Here is an 18,561-nt window from a genome sequence, read left to right on the forward strand (position 1 = left end):
AATATGATGTTGGCTAGGCTTCTTCATATATTGTCTTAACAGCACTGAGGAGTGATTGTTCTATGCCCACATTGCTTTTATCATGAAAAGATGCTGAGAACATGCCTTTTGGGCATCTCTTTAGACAAGTGTGTGGTTTTTATTCTTCAATCTGTTAATGTGAGGTTTTTGTCTGAAGATACTTGTAAGGATGTGTCTCACCAAACTTACTATTGAGGCTTTCTATTGTATTTTTATTTGACATAATGAATTCTTCATCTTTAATATTTTAGTTTAATTTGTCCTTAATATCTCAATGTTTCATCCATGTTGTATGTGGATTTCTTCGTATCATAGATTCATGTTCAGTCCTTTATCAATTAATAACTTCATGCCCTAATAATGAGGTGGTGTTGTGCTTTCTTCCCTGGTCTTATTTTTTGTATGTGTGCATTTATCCTTAGGTATTTGTGAAAATGCTATTTGTTTTCTTCTCTAGTTGCTTTTATCTTTGAATTTTGCTGCTGTGGCTTAGTGGAGTGCTTGCTCCTTCAATGGATCTTCAGAGGCATGGTTTGAATGGGTCAGAGTTCTGGGCAGTGCCAAGAGGGTGAGAATCCATGGTGACACCCAAGTTGGGCATGACAGATCACTTTCATTGTCAGGAGAAGGGAAGTTGGTGTAATCATAACCTCACATCTTCTCTTCTAAGGTGATCATTCCCCATTAGTCTAAAGTGGATACAGTACCCACCTATGCATGTGCATGGACTGTACAAAAGATTTTGTGGTTCTTAGTGTAAGCACAGAACCCTCTGCAATGGCCTCCGCAAGCAGCCAGGGAGCCCTGAGCCTATGAAGCCAGACACAGTGATTACCTAAAGGTCACGCTACATCCGTAATCTGCTATAAAGTTCAGAGAATTTCCACACTTATAGCATGCAAGACTGTGACAGTGGTGGCATGCAGAAGATCCACTCAGTCCCATGAGCCTACCTCATTCTAGAGCCAGCTGCCAGTGGGTGCCCTCCCTTAAAAAGTCTCAGCTCCAGAGCTGGTAATAGGGTTGTAGGATGGGAATACCTCACAGTATCGCAGGTAATACCATATAGGGAGAAGCTTGCAGAACACTCTGAATCTGGCCCTGGAGCCATAGCAGGGAGTTATGAAGCACATTTGTTTCTTTCCATCTCCCTACAAGGACACTCAGTGACCAGCAAGACAAAGCAATATCTTAAGACCCGCAGAGGCTAAAAAAGACTCTCAGATGCACTCCACCAGAGCACAGGATGTTGCAATTGGCTCTGACCACAGTCTCAGAAGTTGCCTTCTCCTCCATCCTTCAGCTGTGTTTGTACTGTCCATGTTGATCCAGTGTCTCTGTTTTTTTTTTTCCCCCCATGGAACTTCCAATGCAAACTTCTTTCCAATTCTACCTCTCTACATTACTTTCTCCATATTTCTTATGTTATCTTTTGCTGGTCAAACTCAGGAAGTCTTTTCCATATTCAGCCATCTTGCAATCTCCACATTTCTGCTAATTAAAAGCTATAGTTTTTAATAAATACATTTGAGTCAATTGATATTTCCTCATAACACTAGAGTAAGTTCAAAATCCTTAAGGGTTAAATAGGCACATGGGAATATAAATTAACCCAATTTAAGTATAATTTCTTATTTACTTTTCTTAGAACAAGTGTACAGATATATTATTATAAGTCTTTATTACCCACTATATTTTTAATGTGTAAGAATATTGATAAAAAAAATAAAACAAATAAAAAAAATTTTAAAAATTAAGTAAGAATATTGTGAAGCCATCATAAATGCACGGGAATTCAAAGGGCTTAATAACACTTCTTTTCAATTTGGAAAACTGATTTTTTTACATTTTTAATTTTTTGTTAACACAGGGAAAATAGATTTATTGATTTTACAAATAACAATTCTAAGAATATATTATTTTCTTCCCATCCCTTTTATTTTTCCCCTTAGCATGTTTTTTTGTAATAACATACTTTCAATTAACTTTATAATCACAGGCTCAACTTTCCAGCAAATAATCAGCTTAATAATTAATTTAAAAAAGAAAAAAAGTAGAAAGATCACTATCCCACAATATAAAGGAGTATTTTAAACATAATCAGATTACAAGATGCTGAGTTTGCTTATCATGTTGTTTCCTCTATGCTATATGTATTAGGCACCACAAATCAGAAAGCAAATAATAAAATATTATTTTGAAACACTAAGCTGAAGATTATTCAAATTTATTTTATTTATGATGATATTTGTACAAGACTGAAAAGAACAATCTTTTTAAGATTCAGGAATAAATACAATAATATGCTTAATAAATAAGATGTGGTTTATGTTCAGGAAGCAATAAAGTATGCAAGAATTTGCTTAGATACTAGATTGAGATCCTAATATGCATCAATTATGGCTTCCTTCCTCTCTCATTTCAGGCAGAAGACAGATGATCTTTTCAGAACCCAAATTCAATCATATCTTTGCTGAAAACCTTTCAGTAACTTTCCATTTCACTGAGTAAACTTCAGAGATTTATTATAAAGGCCCTGCAATGTCTTGGCCTTTGTAGTCCCTCCATTTGCAGTTGATACAATATAGCTTCACATCATTTTGGTTCTAGTACACAGTCCAATTTCCCATTAGTGTAATTGCCAGTGAAACTGCTGGTACACTCTCACCTATGCTTCTTGTCTACTTTATTTTTATTGGGAAAGTAGATCTAATTTATGAAGAGAAGGAGAGACAGAGAGAAAGGTCTTCTGTCTGTTGGTTCACTCTCAAATGCCTGGAGTGGCCAGAGTTGAGCTCATCCAAAACCAGGGGTCAGAAGCTTCCTCTGAATCTCCCAATGGGCACAGATTCCCCAGGCTTTGGACCACCCTCCACTGCTTTCCTATAGTAAGGAGTTGGATGGGAAATGGAGCAGCTGGGACACAAATCAATATGCATGTGGGATCCCAGAGCTTGCAAGGTGAGGATTTAGACTTTGAGCCATCACACTTGGCCCAGTACCCACTATTCATAGGAAATTCTCATCCTTCAATGCTCCATTATTACAAATTGTGTTTTTCCAGCTAATCTGCAAGATTTGCAGTTTTCAGATATTTGATTCAATCCTGACTCACTTTTAGAATAAACTGTGAGAGCAGTGATAATGATAGCTAGCTCATGACTGTAACAGAAACACTAATATGGCTCTCCCTGCCCCTTAGTAGATCACAACAAATACTTTTTGAACAGCTGACCAGGTGAATAAACTGAATATGTCACAAAAAAGTTGACAAATGACCAATACGATCCAACATGTAGCTTGAGATTCTTAAGAAATTTTTCCATGAGCAATTAAAGTCTAGTTTTTGTATGAAATGTCTGACAGAAGATACGACACTATATATTTAGCAAATATGTTAGGATGGATAATGTGAAAAAGTAATGTTGAGAGAATAAACATATCTATCCTATAGTTGACAGAGTATATACCAACTCTTTTGACCAAAGTTCAAGAAATAACGTTTAGCAGAAAGAACAGAGATTGGATTCAACAGTCTTTTACTTATTTAATATTGCCTTTCACTATTTTGGCAATGTTATAAATAAAATGAAAATAATAAAATTGAAAATAGATAATGCACTGTGCTATTAGGTTTTATTATTACTCCAACAAAACATATGATTTTAATAGACATTGCATTTTATGCAAATGAAATCACAATTTGAAAAAGTTCTAGGATTTTGGTAGGGCCACAAAACCAAAATGTTTTGTACATAACATTTAGAGGAGTCTAGGTTCAATATTTAATAATTCTATCAGAGGCTGTTTTGACATTGTTTCTGCATTATCAAGAGATCAAATGCAAATGCTCAATACAGAATTTGATTTGAAAAAAATACTGGCAACAATAATGTTTTGAACACAAGAGGAAGTGAGTTACTGTGCTTATTTGTATATGGAAGCTAGTCACACATATGGCTTGAAATTGCCTTTATGTAAATTAAGATTTTTCTTGAAGTCAGTTGTTCCGGGAGTTACTCATTTAGCGTGTCATGAGTTTGGAGTGATTTCTCACTGCTGTGATTTTGGATTATAAAAACTCAAGGAGACCATGTTAAGAAACTGATTTATATGCTTCGAAGCTTGAGGGATGCAATGCATTGTTATTTAATCCATAACTGAAATATTTATAAGTCTATTACAAACCCAAAGGGCTTCAGTTTGGAAGAAAACACATTTACACAGAGGATGAATAAATGAACATGGTTCCTTTGACCAAATGTGGGATTTCTGTGAGGGAGTTCTAGCTTGGCATGGTCTTAGATCTTGCTCAGGAGGTTTCTTTGGAAAGCAATGTGGCATAGTTCGGAAGACAGAAATGTACTGTTCTGTTTTCACTTTATGAGAAAATAATGTATGCTGCCAGCCAGAGAAATACTATCAGCCACAACAAGATCATTTACAGAGACTCTCTAAGGAACCCAGGAAAACACCCATGAGCAAAAGAATACTCTTTCTGTAAATATATGCCAATGCCTAAGGAAAGTATTTCCAATTCTGTGCCAGAGAAAGATGAGAATACCCACCACCTTTTCCTTTCACTTACAATGTAAGGGAGAAATCACAGAGTTCAGTAAGAAGACAGGCTGGACCTAAATGTTACATAGATACAGAAAAAGAGATAGCACTTCTCTGTTGCATCTCTACCCCATTTTTTACAAATAGAAGCTAGGAAGAGCAAAGAAATTTAACTAAAACTAAGATAATTTGGTTTTGAGTACCCAGGACTAGAGGCACTAACTGCTTAACTGAGTTTTTTTTTCAATGATTATTCAATTATTCAATTTTTAAGTTGACAAAATAAGTTGCATATAGGGACTGTGTGAGAAACCTCATATAGAATAGTGGTGTCACAAGATTGTCACCTAGTAATGTCATGATCATTTTAGGTCATGCATGCACTGTTTACATAACATTAAAATCAGTCAGTGATATATTTCACAGGAAATATCCTCATCTTTTAAGTAGCATGAATGCATATGAATGATGTGGAAGGGCTAAATTGGTGTAATGAACATTAGCATGGCTTCAAAGTTACCTGTGTTTTGGTAATAAGAACATACGAACATTTCCAAGTCCTCTACATTTGAGGATTTTTTACCTGATTGTGATCTAAAAACTTATGCATATTCTTCAGATTTTATCTAGAGAGGAATATTAAATGTTTCACAGAGCTTGTTCAATAGGCATGAACCAGTCACATTATGAATATATGACAGTATAGCACTTTAGTTGCAGTGTAGTATTCAACACTGCTGGTGGTACTAAAGCACACATTTTTTTTAGCAAATGTGCTGCTGAAGCAAGCACAGGCACACATTTTTTTAAAAAAACGTGGTTAGGAACAGAAAAAAAAAACAGAACAAGTTTACTAGAGGGTTAAGATTTGAAGGACTGTGTGTTCTAATTGCAATATGCCACAATGTTCAGACAGAACCATGAGTACATTCTAATTGTCTAACAAGCTCTAAAAATAGAGATAGAACATGCAACAAATATTTCAGCCACAGCATCATTTTTATAATAATGTGTAATGAACATTAAATGTATTTTAAGAGCAATACATGTGCCCTATCAGAAATGATGGTAGCAAATGAATTAATTGTAAGATAGGAAAAAGTTAGTTATTTATGCCTACAATATAACAGTAAATTGTCTCCAAAACAAAATGCTTTGTTACTCCCTGTGGTTAAATGGAGTGACACATCTGCCTTTGGCGTTTATTAAGATTCTGGAGCAATCCATCTTTACAAGTAATAATTGGTCATTATGTAGATAGATTTTTTTCCTTGAATGAAAAGAGCTAAAAAAAATCTCCTAAATGGCTAACACAAGTAACATAAATAATGAAGCAATATATCGTGCAAGTAAATTTGTAACTTATTCATTAGACAGTCTTAAGCAGTCATAATAAGAGAAGTGTTAGGGTTCAACTCCTTTATGAAACAATGTGTTCTATTTTCCTACTGAAAACAGATGCTCAGGTACTGTGTAGGTTACACCATCGGTCAAAAAAAGCATAATGAAGAATCTATGATTCTTATTTGCAAAATCAAAATTATTAGTAATATTGTATGTATATATAACATTAAGACCCAGCAATCAATAATATTGCTTGATGCAAATTATTCCTGAAGACACAATGGTTTCTACACTAATTTTATGCAATGGAAATTTCCAAGACATATTATATTTTCAGTTGAATTAAACCTATTTTTCAAAATCTTTTGAAATACACAACCGATTGAAACTAATACAATGATGTAAATTATATCTTTATTTTCCCATTAGATTTCCCCCTTACAAACTTTAAGAAACATTTCTCTTGCTTTATTCATGTCACATTTCAAACATGAAAGGACAATTTGTGTTCCATTTGCTTTGGGACATGGATTTTTACTTGCTTTCATTTCTATTTCAATGTCCAGTTATATAATTATCATAACAAAATTTATATTGTACATGTGCTGGAAAACTTTCTCGTTTTATGTAATTTTTATCAGTGTGATATGCACTTGACATCACAATATTGGGAATTCAATGTTTATCCAAAAATACTGAGTTGCTTCAATTTTATTTCTCCTAATAATTTAAAACTGAACATTGTATCATTGTTTTTCGCAGCTGAAGATGCTTGTGGAGGAACAATGAGAGGATCCAGTGGCATCATATCCAGCCCAAGTTTCCCTAATGAGTACCATAATAATGCAGATTGCACATGGACCATTGTGGCAGAGCCTGGGGACACAATTTCACTCATATTTACTGATTTCCAAATGGAAGACAAATATGATTACTTAGAAATTGAAGGTTCCGAACCACCAACAATTTGGTAAGTAGATTTTTTATTAAGTATTGGTACTATTTTTTTTCTGAAATAATCTGGGCAACACAAATCAACTGTATGTTAAACCCTTAAAACATTAGATAGTTTAAAGACTACATAGTGAAATGAAAGTTATGATGTGGATTTGTGAGCGCTGAGGGACATTATGGAGAAATGAAATGACAAATAGATTGAAATTTGGAAATACAGAGATTTCCATTGGTGTCATTTTATTGCTCAACTGGTATAATCTGTGACTTTATTAGAAGTTGTATAAGGAAATAAAAGCTGTCTCACTTGTGTAGTGTTCTTTAGGATGTCAATCCATATGGCTTCTTTCCAATTCACTGAATAGTCTTGTATGTAATTTTCCTTTTTTAATGTAGACAGATAATTTAACTGAAGGCAAAATTATAACAATCTGGGGAAGTGATTGTTTAGAGACTCAATAGATGTATCATAAAACAGTTTACTATCCAAAACACGTTTTTTTTCAAAGAAATTTTTCTTCATTTTGAAAATTTGAATACACTGGTAACACTGAGAAGATTATAATTCAATAATTGGATGAAAGGAAGGACGGTAAGATTACTTTAGTAAAGTGAGATAATAATTGATGAGTCTAGCAAAGATCATTTGAACCATAAGAATTGACAAGGAACAGTAGAAATATATCCCCCCCAAAAAATCACAAGAAGTGTTTGAATTTTTAAATGCTTATTATTGTTTAAATTTCCAAAAACATCATGGTAATATTGTGGTAAGAGATACAATATTGAGATAAGCAAGCAAAACACGTTGACATGTATTTAGAAGACATAAACAAAAGGACTCCCCAAAAGGTTGAGAAATGATACCTAAGATAGTGTTAAAAATAAAGCCTGATTTAAAGCAGTGGGTTGACACTGCTAATGGAATATTACTGAGGATAACTGAACCAATGGGAGAATAGACAGAGGCAAAAAGTTACAAGACAAAAGAGGACTAGAGCTAAATCTTCAAAAATCAACAATAGATAAGGTCCAGGCTTGTTAGAATGATCCAGCAAAAGTGATCCATCAAACTATACTTAAGAGAAGCAAGAAGAGATCTTAGGAAATGAGAGATCACACAGAAAAATAACAGGAGTGAGAAGAAGGAATATATGATAGCTTCTGAATGGATAGCAAGTGAAATTGAAAATCATCACCACTAGCTAAGCCTTGGCCCATGTTGTAGATGAGTCTGTTGTTAATCCCACTTTAAAATAGGGTAAATGTAACACACTTAGTGATACCAATTCTCCCCATCCCCTTAGGTTATCAGTATTCAAAATTACATACCCTTACCACTTATCAGGATAGCTTTATTCCACACTGCGGTGAAATCAAGAATTTTCATTCAACATGTTAGAAAACTCAAAACAAATGTTTTATAAATTACTACTTACTCAGTAACTCACAATCTGTCTCATATAAACAATGCTTTCTAAACAAGACACCAGGAAAAAAACAAAACAAAGGAAAATGGTTTTTTAAAATAGAATTTTGATTATAGTATTTCACTGACTTTCTTATAATCACCTTATTTCAGCTTGAAGATACTTAGTAATGATTTATATTCTTCCTTGTTGGAGTTGTTAGAAAATATAGCAGATCCAATAACAGTAACAAAGTCACACATTTCTCTCCATTTTGCACTTTAAATGACACTGGATCACTTATTTGCCTGTTACTCAGGAAGAAAATAATAAACTAAGAAATGTATCATCTTAAACGTGTTGTTCCAGTAAATGTTTAGGTATACTTGCCAAAGCCTTTGTTGTATAAAAAAAATCTACAATAAGATGATTTCAAGAAAGTGATACAAATGTCCAAAACACTTTGTTTATATGAACCACTCTGAGGTGCACACAGTGGGGAAAGGTTTAATGTATCCAATATTTGACTTTGTCAGCAAGGACCAAAGAATATCATCTATTCAGTTGCAAGCAGGATTGTAACAGTTAGCTCTTGCCTCACTTGGCAGCATACACATGGCAAATTATTATGTTCTTTTTAAATTACAAAACAATCAGCAATGTCACTGTATGACCTGAACAGGAATGCCTTCACTTAGGCGATAAATTTTTTAAGACTTGGTGAATGTCAAGCAATTAATTGTAGTGGAATGAAAAGTGACACAGCATAAATATGCTTCTGTTGAAATTTCAGTCTTGACTATATTGACTGAAGAAAATGGGTAAGTCATGTCTGCTCCCCATTCAAGATTTCTCTTAATGCTAATGTTTTATGACATCATCAGTTTAATTCTTATGGCAGGAGCAAAGATGTAGAAATCCAACACAGCTTTATTTGTTAACCTATGGATGAAAAGTCGGATTAGCTGCTCTAAAAATATTCCACCTCCCGGCCATTATCAAGGGGTTAGTGCTTGAATGATCAATTTATCATTACAAAGGGACTGAGAGGTTGAATGATCAATTTATCATTACAAAGGGACTGAGGAGGTTAACAAATAACACCTTTCTGAGGTTTGTCCCAGAGCCAGGTACCATGGAAACCAGAATTTTTCCTTTGTTTTTGGAGAAACTCCTTTGAAGTTAAATTTTAAAGGACACCATCTCCACCACCATTAACTTGTTTTTTTTTTTCTTTCTCCTGCCACTATGGCAGGAGGTCTGGGGTTTTTCCTCTGGACACATGGAGCACATGGAGCTCCCGGCCAGCATGGTAGGAGCCCTTTTTCCCTTTTTTTCTTTTTTTCCTAAATAAATCTTACTTTGAAAAAAAATTATTTCCAAATTCAGTTTGTGTCTGTGGAATTACATTTATGCAAAGTCCATTCAACAAGTACTTATTGGAAACTGAATTGGTTTAAGTGTGTCCACAACAAAAGCAGTGAGGAGACACATTCCCACAGAAGTTAGGCTATGTCAGTGGAGAAAGACAATAACCACTGATTAGCAGAATTATGGCAAGTTACATATTCTACTCATATAACAATAATAAAGAAATAATTACGCAGAGTACCAGAAGTAAAGAATTTGTGAGGAATATGCAACTTTCTTAAAAGAGAAAGTTAGATTTTATAGTGTTACAGGATTTTTGACTCCAAGTATGGCAGCAACCTCAAATTCTTGTCTCGCAGGAAAGAAGAATTTTCATGCGGACACAGTTTAGTTTTAACACAAGATTTATTAGAAAAGCTGAGAAGAGAAGACTCCCGTCCTAGTGACGGGAGGGGGTTTTGAGATAGAAAGGACCCTTACCCCTGCCATAGTGGCAGGAGGAAAAGTAAATGAGAACCCTAGTGCTCTGCCATGTGGCAGGAGGAAAAAGGAGAACCCTAGTCCTCTGCCATAGTGGCAGGAGGCAAAGAAGAAAAACCTGTATCAATGGTGGGGAATGCACCTTTTAAAGGTTTCCCTCAAAGATGTTTCTCCATAAACAAAGAAAATTCCTGGTTTCCAAGGTACCTGGCCTTGGGACAAAAGGTCACAGAGATACCAGACATAGGACATTCCAGGCCTTAGTCAGATGTGTATTATTTCTTCCTGCTCTCTTTTCAATGATAAAGAGATCAGCCTGAGGCCCTCCAACAATGGCCGATAATACTTCAGGTGGGGCATTGATATGCTAATAACACCTGTCCCTTGGAAGGGAAGAGCTCTGGTGAATCCAAGACATGGTGGGGAAATTCTTTTACTCGGGGGACCCATAATACCCTAGCTGCCTACTACCCACTCTAACTCCTATGTCAATAGTACTTGAGGAAGTTAAAGAGGTAGGCAAGCAGATAACTCAGTCTTGAATATTTCATGTAGAAGTAATGTCTAACATAGTCCTAAAACATACTGGACTTCAAAGCGCTAAAGTAAACACCAGGAGCCCATTGTAGCTATAAATGAATGACTATGGATGAAAAATGGTAGGAGAAAAAGAAACACAGTCTTAATAAAATTCACCTTTGGCTTTTACTCCAACTGAAATGTGAAGTGACTAACGGAAGGATTGTTTGCTTGTTTGATCATTTATGGAGATTTATCTGATACATTATTAATGTTCTTCAATGATAAAACATTTTTCAGAAAAGAATAAGTCTCATGAGGTCTGTCATTAAGATAATAAAGTAACATATTTCTCTTAAAAGTCACAAAATTTTTAATAAAGAATACATAGAATGAAGCAAGCAGAAGAAGGAATCTCAGCATTGGAAGATATTTCTTGTCAGCAGGGGGAAGCAAACAAAAAGTTGGAAGCAGAGCTGGATCACGCCAAAAGAAGTATTCAAGAACTGAAAGACACTTATATTAAGAGGCTTAATATAAGATTTATGGGAGTTCTGGAAGGTGCAGAAAGAGCAGCTGGCTTTGAAAAGGTGTTAAATGAAATAATAAGAGAAAATTTTCCTAATCTAGAGTAAGAATTGGGAAACAACACCCAGAAGGGGCATAGAACTCCCAACAGGTTTGACCAAAAGTGATCTTCACCAAGACACATGATCATCAAGCTCTCTTCAATTGAACATAAGGAAAAAATCCTTAAATGTGCATGTGAAAAAAAAAAAATCAATTGACATACAAAGGAATGCAAATTAGACTCACAGGAGACCTCTCACAAGAAACTCTGCTGGTAAGAAGAGAAAGGAGAGACATATTCCAAATTCTAAAAGAAAAAAATGTTGGCCTAGGATAACATATCCAGCAAAGCTTTCTTTTGTCTTTGAAAATGAAATAAAATTCTTCAACAGTAAAGTTAAAAGTTTGCCTCTTCCAAACGTGCCATACAAATGATACTTCAAGATATTGTCTTGACAGACAAGAAGAATAGCACCCAACAAAACCAAAGGCAAATGTGAAGAACATCCCAGTAGAATGACAACAGAAGACCTAATCAATGAACAACCCATTACTAAAATGATAAGGCCAAATTACCACCCATACATATTAACCCTGAATGCAAATGGCTCGGAATCATTGATCAAATTTCATGGATTGGTAGACTGGATTAAAAACCAAACCCGTGTCTTTGTTGTCTAGAAGAGACAAATTTAACCAACAAAAATCAGTGGAAACTATATCTCATGGATTTTGATGTTTTGGTTTTGTTAGTTTCATCTCTTCAAACTCCTCTGATAAAATCATTCAGTGACTCATAGATCATACGGTAGCATCGCTTTCTTCAAGAAGGTTTTTGAATTTTTCATTTCTTCAGCAACACATTAGCTATTCAGTAATATGTTATTTAACTTCATGGTGTTGTTAATTTTGTTTTCTTCCTGATGTTGATTTTGTTTTCTGGCTTTTCATTTAAGGGAATGTATAGTAGCTGTGTAATGGAGACTGTCATATCTAGTAACACGTTATTTAACTTCATGGCATTGTGAACTACTATTTTTCTTCCTATTGTTGATTTTGTATTATGACTTTTCATTTAAGGGGATATTCAGTAACTGTGAAATGGAGACTAACATATCTAGATGTGAGGATATAATGTAATATGCATCTCTACTTTCAGCCAAAGATGAACTTACAATGAAAAGGTTTACTATATCTTGACAATAGGATGCTGGACTGTCTGCCATTGTCCATTCCCACAATGATGGACATATAACTGTATATAAACAATTATACTTTAGTAATGATAAGAACTGGGTTGGATTGGGAAGGGGATAAGGGAAATCCCAGGAGCCTATGGAACTGTATCATAAAATGATAATAATAAGAAGAAATAAAAAAGATTTAAAAAAATATATATTTTTCTCCACAAAAATAACAATATATTTAAAGATGGGAGTGTGCAATTTTAAGATATCTCTTTGAGGTCTTAAAGCTGAATCACTAATCTAGCAATATATGTAACCAAATTAAGATGATTTTAAACATTTCTGCAAAGAACTAACAACAGCAAATTTCTATGTCCTTCAGCTCAAAGATACCAGTGTACATTTATGTAAGTTCCTATTGATGGTTTGTGAGCATGGTTAGTGATTTGGTTGAACTTACATTTAAAAAAAAAATCGTAATGGCTGCTACTTAAGAAAGGAACTATACGAGGGAAAATTCAAAGAATAGATATTTTCCTTATTTATATAAGAGTTTATGATTGATTTTTCAAACAGAACGTAGTACTGTAGATGATTAGAAGTCATTACATTTTAAGACAAATTTGTCAAAATTTGTTAAATGGTGACATATGAAGTTGGAGAGATTTGGAGAGGTAGCGGTAAAAACTATATTCTGACTGACTGAGCAAATACCAGAACACTAATCAACACAAGAGCAGTATTGATGAAACTACTTGGGAGGTATTACGTGAAGATTAAATTGGTATATGCTAAATTTGAGATGGCTAACGAACTTTTAAATGAAGATTCTAAGAAAGTGATAGAATAAACATATCTTAGTTGAGAATCAAAATCTGGAAGTGTACAAGCAAGTGTTCTTATACAGGAGTGATTATTAGATTAAAAAAAGAAACGCACTAAGAGTTGATTCCAAGAATAATCCACTAAAATGTCAGCAAAATTGAAGAATGAGATAAGTGAAATAGGACGACAAAGAAGATAACACTTCATGAAAACAAAATAAAGAAAATATCAAGGAGCTCATTAGTTGTGTCAAACCACAGATGAATAAAACAAGATCTGAAATTAACTATTGGAATCTCAGTACAATCAAGTGGTTGCAATGATCTTAAACCTTCACAAATTTTATTATTAATTTACTTGACTTTTTATTAATTACTTGATTTGTCTCTTTGTTATTATTTGAGCATATATCCCGACTAAAATAACAAAATCATAATCAGATCTTTGATCTCAAGGCATTTTCATACCTTAGATACCCTTACTAAGTGACACTTTGTCCCCTATCCCCTATAAAAAGTGGCATCAGGTGACAATCTCCTTTCAGTTTTTATCTACAGATTATATTTGATTTGATTTTAGCAATGTATAATTGTTTGGATTAGGTTCAGTTGTTAATAAAAGGAAACAAGCAAAATATAAACAAATAAAATCAAGAGAATTCTACAAGATGTTAGCATTTTAAAAACAGAATCCTGAAAGTGAGTATACAAGGCATTTATGTGCCAGGGACTTATCAATACATATAATCAGTAAGGACCCCTTAGTATTTTCATTCTTCTAAGACTGTTTCATGTCTGAGGTTAAACCATTACATTTTCAGTTTATGCTCCAGACAGTAGAAAGAACAAAGGACGGGAATGGTCAAAAACCTCTCACCAGGCATCTATTTCTCAAACAAGACCCATATTATCTATTTCATTTTCAAATACTTATAACACATGGGCAAACATGTAGTTAAATGACCACTTGGCTATAAGAAAAATGTAGAAATTTGTAGAAGCCATGGCTTAAGTAAAAGTGCATTATTATGAAGGAAAAGAGGAATAGACATTAGGGAATCCCTGTCAGTTTCTGACACTTTGCTTTTATTGATGTACCTTCTCCAGGGGAAATGAATATAACGTGTACTTGTAGCTCTCTTATATATTACATATATATATTCATACATACTTAAACATATTTATACTGATATGCATGCCTATAGGCATATATGTATAAGGACACACACAAAGGTACTTTATAAAGTTTGCCAAAAAATAGAATTAAAAGATGCTTGCCATGGTTCAGATATATTTGAAACCCATGCAGTTTTTTCATAATATGTTATTCATGAACTTTTGAAGAGCTATTTATTTACATATATGCATGTATAAATGTATTTTACATATACGAATACTTATTTTATGTGTATCTATATGTAACTGTACAGTTATAAAAATATTACATATTTATGTATCCAAAGCCATATGTAAATACATAAACACACACATCTACACACACAGAGGTTGTTTTATATATAAAACTATATGTATTTTTCTAATATGGGCATGTTCATATCTGAGTGCTTGTGTGAGATAGGTTTACACTGAAAATATTTTTCACACAATGTTCTTACAATAACTACATCAAAAGTGCTTGTGCTGTTTATAGAAGTGCAGATTTTCCAGATTCCATGGGAATCTATTGCTTTACATTCAAAGAACATGAAGACATCTAATGATCAAAGTTAATAATTCCAGTTCATAGTAAAACTAGACAACTATTGCTCTATAAATCAATGTTCCATAAATATCACAACTAAGTCATCTAATACTCCTATGCCTATCCTTTAGAAACTGAAATACTTGGTATTATTTAAAAAGTAGAACAGAGTCACAAGACCTCTAAAACAAATCAAGGTAATTATGTAACACATACACACATTTATTTGCAATAAATATATAACAAGTAGTGCAGACTGTCTGACTAAATAAGATAAATTATCCAGAGGAAACCTGCCACATTCTTAAGTCTTTAAAAAATAAACATCACTAATACTAACGCTGTCAAACAGTTGCTTTGGTTTACTACCTTCCTCTGAGAATGACTGGACTAAATGTACAATGAAGCCTGGTTCTAAAAGTTACTACATGTCCACAATTGGGAAAAAAAAAAAAAACAACTTTTACTTAAATATCAACTATAATTCTATTTTTAAACAATTCCTTTTAAAATTTTGTTTGGCTCTATTGAGATGACACTAATAAAGTACAATTAAAATTATACTAGAACTAGAAATTCTAAAATTGCAGAGAAGTTCTAGCTCACCAGGAAGAAGAAACCACATGTTCACTTGCCACCATTACCCAAAAAGGGTCCATATGATGGTGTTGTTGACTCATGTTCTAACATAAAAGGAAATCTTGCAACATATGAAGCCCTTAGGGACTTAAAATGGATTTCCTTAAATTCCTTGGTTCAGGAACTCAGTAAGAGAGGCTGATCTTGACTTCCCAAAGTGCCAGGGTATCCACATATGTAAAAAGGATGGCATCTACATAACTTTGAAAAGGAACTGGGAAAAGCTTATGATAGTCTGTGCCATCGCTTCTTCTGCAAACAATGAAACATATTCCAAGAATAACAGCTGCTGGACTATGCTGAAATTTGATGCTACCATTGCAGTCTATTTCTGCTATTTAATGCCTGGGAGCTTTACTAATAAGATCCAGGTAATCTAGAAGCTATGCAATTTATTGGGGACTGATCCCATGGTGGATCACCAGCTTTTCCAAGAAGCATTTCAAATTTTTGCTAATATGAAGATTTCATGTTTTTCACAGAAATAATTCCAATAAGATGATTATATTATCCTCTTCACCACCCTCTCTTCCTCCCTCTTTCCTGTTCTCAATATGTCTTTTTTTCTTTCAAATTTTTGCAAAATATGCACTTTTTAATCATAGTTTTAATGCATTACTACCTATAATATTCAATAAGTAATAAGTAGAAACTAGAAATATCTTTCACAGGAGTATAAGCAAGAGGTGAAACGCTGCTCTGTGTAGGACAGATTCTTCTTTGGGCTACCTGGGTATTCCTATTCCTAGCAACAAGGATTTTTACCCAGTTGCTCTCACATGGATGCTGGCCCCAGAATTTCTGAGTATACATGGCACCATCTCCAGAGAATGCCCTTGGGCGATCCTACCCACTTTAAGCTTTTACAGATATCTTGAAAAGGAAGAACAGGCTCCTGCTGAAGATCTGTAAAAAAGCAGATGCTTCTGGGTGAATGGCTGACTGTGGCTCCTGAGTGTCTGCCATGCCACAGGGGGTCACAGGTTGGCCTGAAGGCATGCAGGCATCCTCCTCAGCTCTTCAGCAGTTCCCAGCTAAGGACTGGTGTGCTCAGTCTGTTTTTGGAGACTTGGCTGCAGCTCCACTGCCGAGAAAACACTAACGAACTAAGAATAACCATTAAATGGTGCTAAGTCATTTTGCAGGCCCAGAATAAAGAAAAAATAGAAATATTGCTGACAGAACAGAAAAATAATTTTTCTGTGCGAAGGCAAGAAGAAGAAAGGTAGAGAGGAAGAGTGAAATTAAAGGCTCTGTGTGCATATTTAAAAAATCAAAATTAACACTGAAATCTTTTAATACCTGCTTCAGTGTTCATTTTCACAGATAGTATCTCTTATTATATATACAAGTAAGGCTTTCTGAAAAAATAGCATCTCCATAAAAAAAAAAGCAATGCCATGCAGCCCTGAAATTTAAATATCATAGTAGATATTTAAGTATAGACTAATATTGCTAATATAGATTGTGTTGAAAGTTCTTCTTTTCCCTAAAATTCCAGATAGCTAGAATGTCTTAAGAAAAAGCAATTTATGAGTATATCCAGAAGAGCTGACAATGTATTAGAGGCTAGAGGCTTGTTCATTCATTAAAAAAAAAAGTCACATAACAGATGATATTAGAATTAAGACAAATAACAGGTAAATACTGAATCATCTTTAATATTTTAATCAAGACCCTTCAATTTAAACATGAAATACTTCTCTGATACTTTCAGGTACAAAATCTTGGTTATTTAAAAAGTATACCTCACATCTAATGATTGATTTAAAAAATTACAAAAATGTATAAATAAAACTTGGCTTCCACATATATATTGGTAAAAGTGTAACTTTGCATCCACATTATATAATTGTTTATTAAAACTTAAAATCATTCCTGTAATTCCTAATCTGAAGGTGAAAATATTGTAGTGATATATTTATATCCTTAATGCATAATTTGGGCCCAGCATCATGGCTCAATTGGCTAATCCTCACTTGGCAAGTACTGAGATCCTATAAGCCCTGGTTAAGGTCCCAGCTGCTCCACTCTCAACCCAGCTCTCTGCTTCTGGCCTGGAGAACAGTGCAGGACAATCCACAGCCTTGCGGCACTGTGCCCATGTGGGAGAAGCTCCTGGCTCCTAGCTGTGGATTGGATTGGCTTCAGCCTTTGTGGCCACTTAGGGAATGAACTAGCAGATGGAATATCTTTGTTTCTCCTTCTCTGTGTCAATATGACTTTCTAATAAAAATAAATGACTCTTTAGAAAAAGTCTGTCACCACATTTATATTGAATGAATTTTATTTTTAAAGAGTAACTATACCTGTAGAAGTCAGTTAATGCCTAGTCTGCTTCTGAATTCGGGTAAGCCACACAATTGTATAAACATCCTAAATAATACATTTTAAAAAGATACTTTTAAATTTTAAAAGAAAAAGGATGCCCATCTGATTCTATGGTTTCTTTATTTTCTGTAGCTAAAACACTGTAAAACTATTGTAAATCAGTCTATAGTAAACATGATGCATGACTAATTCCATCCCCTCATTTAGCCCTTACAAATTAAACACTAGTTTTTGTGTCATCCTGACCCAAGACAAAGTCAGAATACACAATTTTCCTAAATTTGTGCTCTGTATTTCTCCTCATCACTTTAATGAAGCCCTCTCATAAGCACTATAGTTGACACTAACCTCCAGTATTACTGCTGAGCCCTGTCGTGTGGTTTCTTTTAATTAAATCAGTTTCTAATTCCCGACCTAACAATTTTTTTGCAATTTATTACCAGTGATTTAGCCATAGCCAAGAGGAGACAGGAGTTTTACTTTGATGAAAGGAACAGATACATCTCATTAAATTTTGTAGGAATAGTGACCAGAGGCTGAACTACAAAATTTTAGTAATTCCCATTTACTTCATGAAGAAAGAATGAAGATGATGTGCTGAAAGTGAAAAGACACAATGGTATTTTAAGAGAGAGGAATATATTTGATAT

General features: G+C 34.2%; 1 protein-coding gene across 3 annotated transcripts in view; it reads left to right on the forward strand.

Annotated features, from left to right (window-relative positions):
• The window catches only part of CSMD3 (CUB and Sushi multiple domains 3), an 873,364-nt gene that overhangs the window by 228,532 nt on the left and 626,271 nt on the right, over positions 1-18,561 (forward strand). For all 3 annotated transcript variants that reach the window (XM_040979396.1, XM_040979397.1, XM_040979398.1), the window contains exon 5: positions 6,688-6,895. In XM_040979396.1, coding sequence (XP_040835330.1) covers positions 6,688-6,895 — 208 coding nt within the window. The remainder of the gene's footprint in view (positions 1-6,687; positions 6,896-18,561) is intronic.

This window comes from Ochotona curzoniae, unplaced genomic scaffold (assembly GCF_017591425.1).
Source record: "Ochotona curzoniae isolate NIBS_2020 unplaced genomic scaffold, NIBS_Ocur_1.0 contig_3190, whole genome shotgun sequence".
Classification (NCBI taxonomy): domain Eukaryota; kingdom Metazoa; phylum Chordata; class Mammalia; order Lagomorpha; family Ochotonidae; genus Ochotona; species Ochotona curzoniae.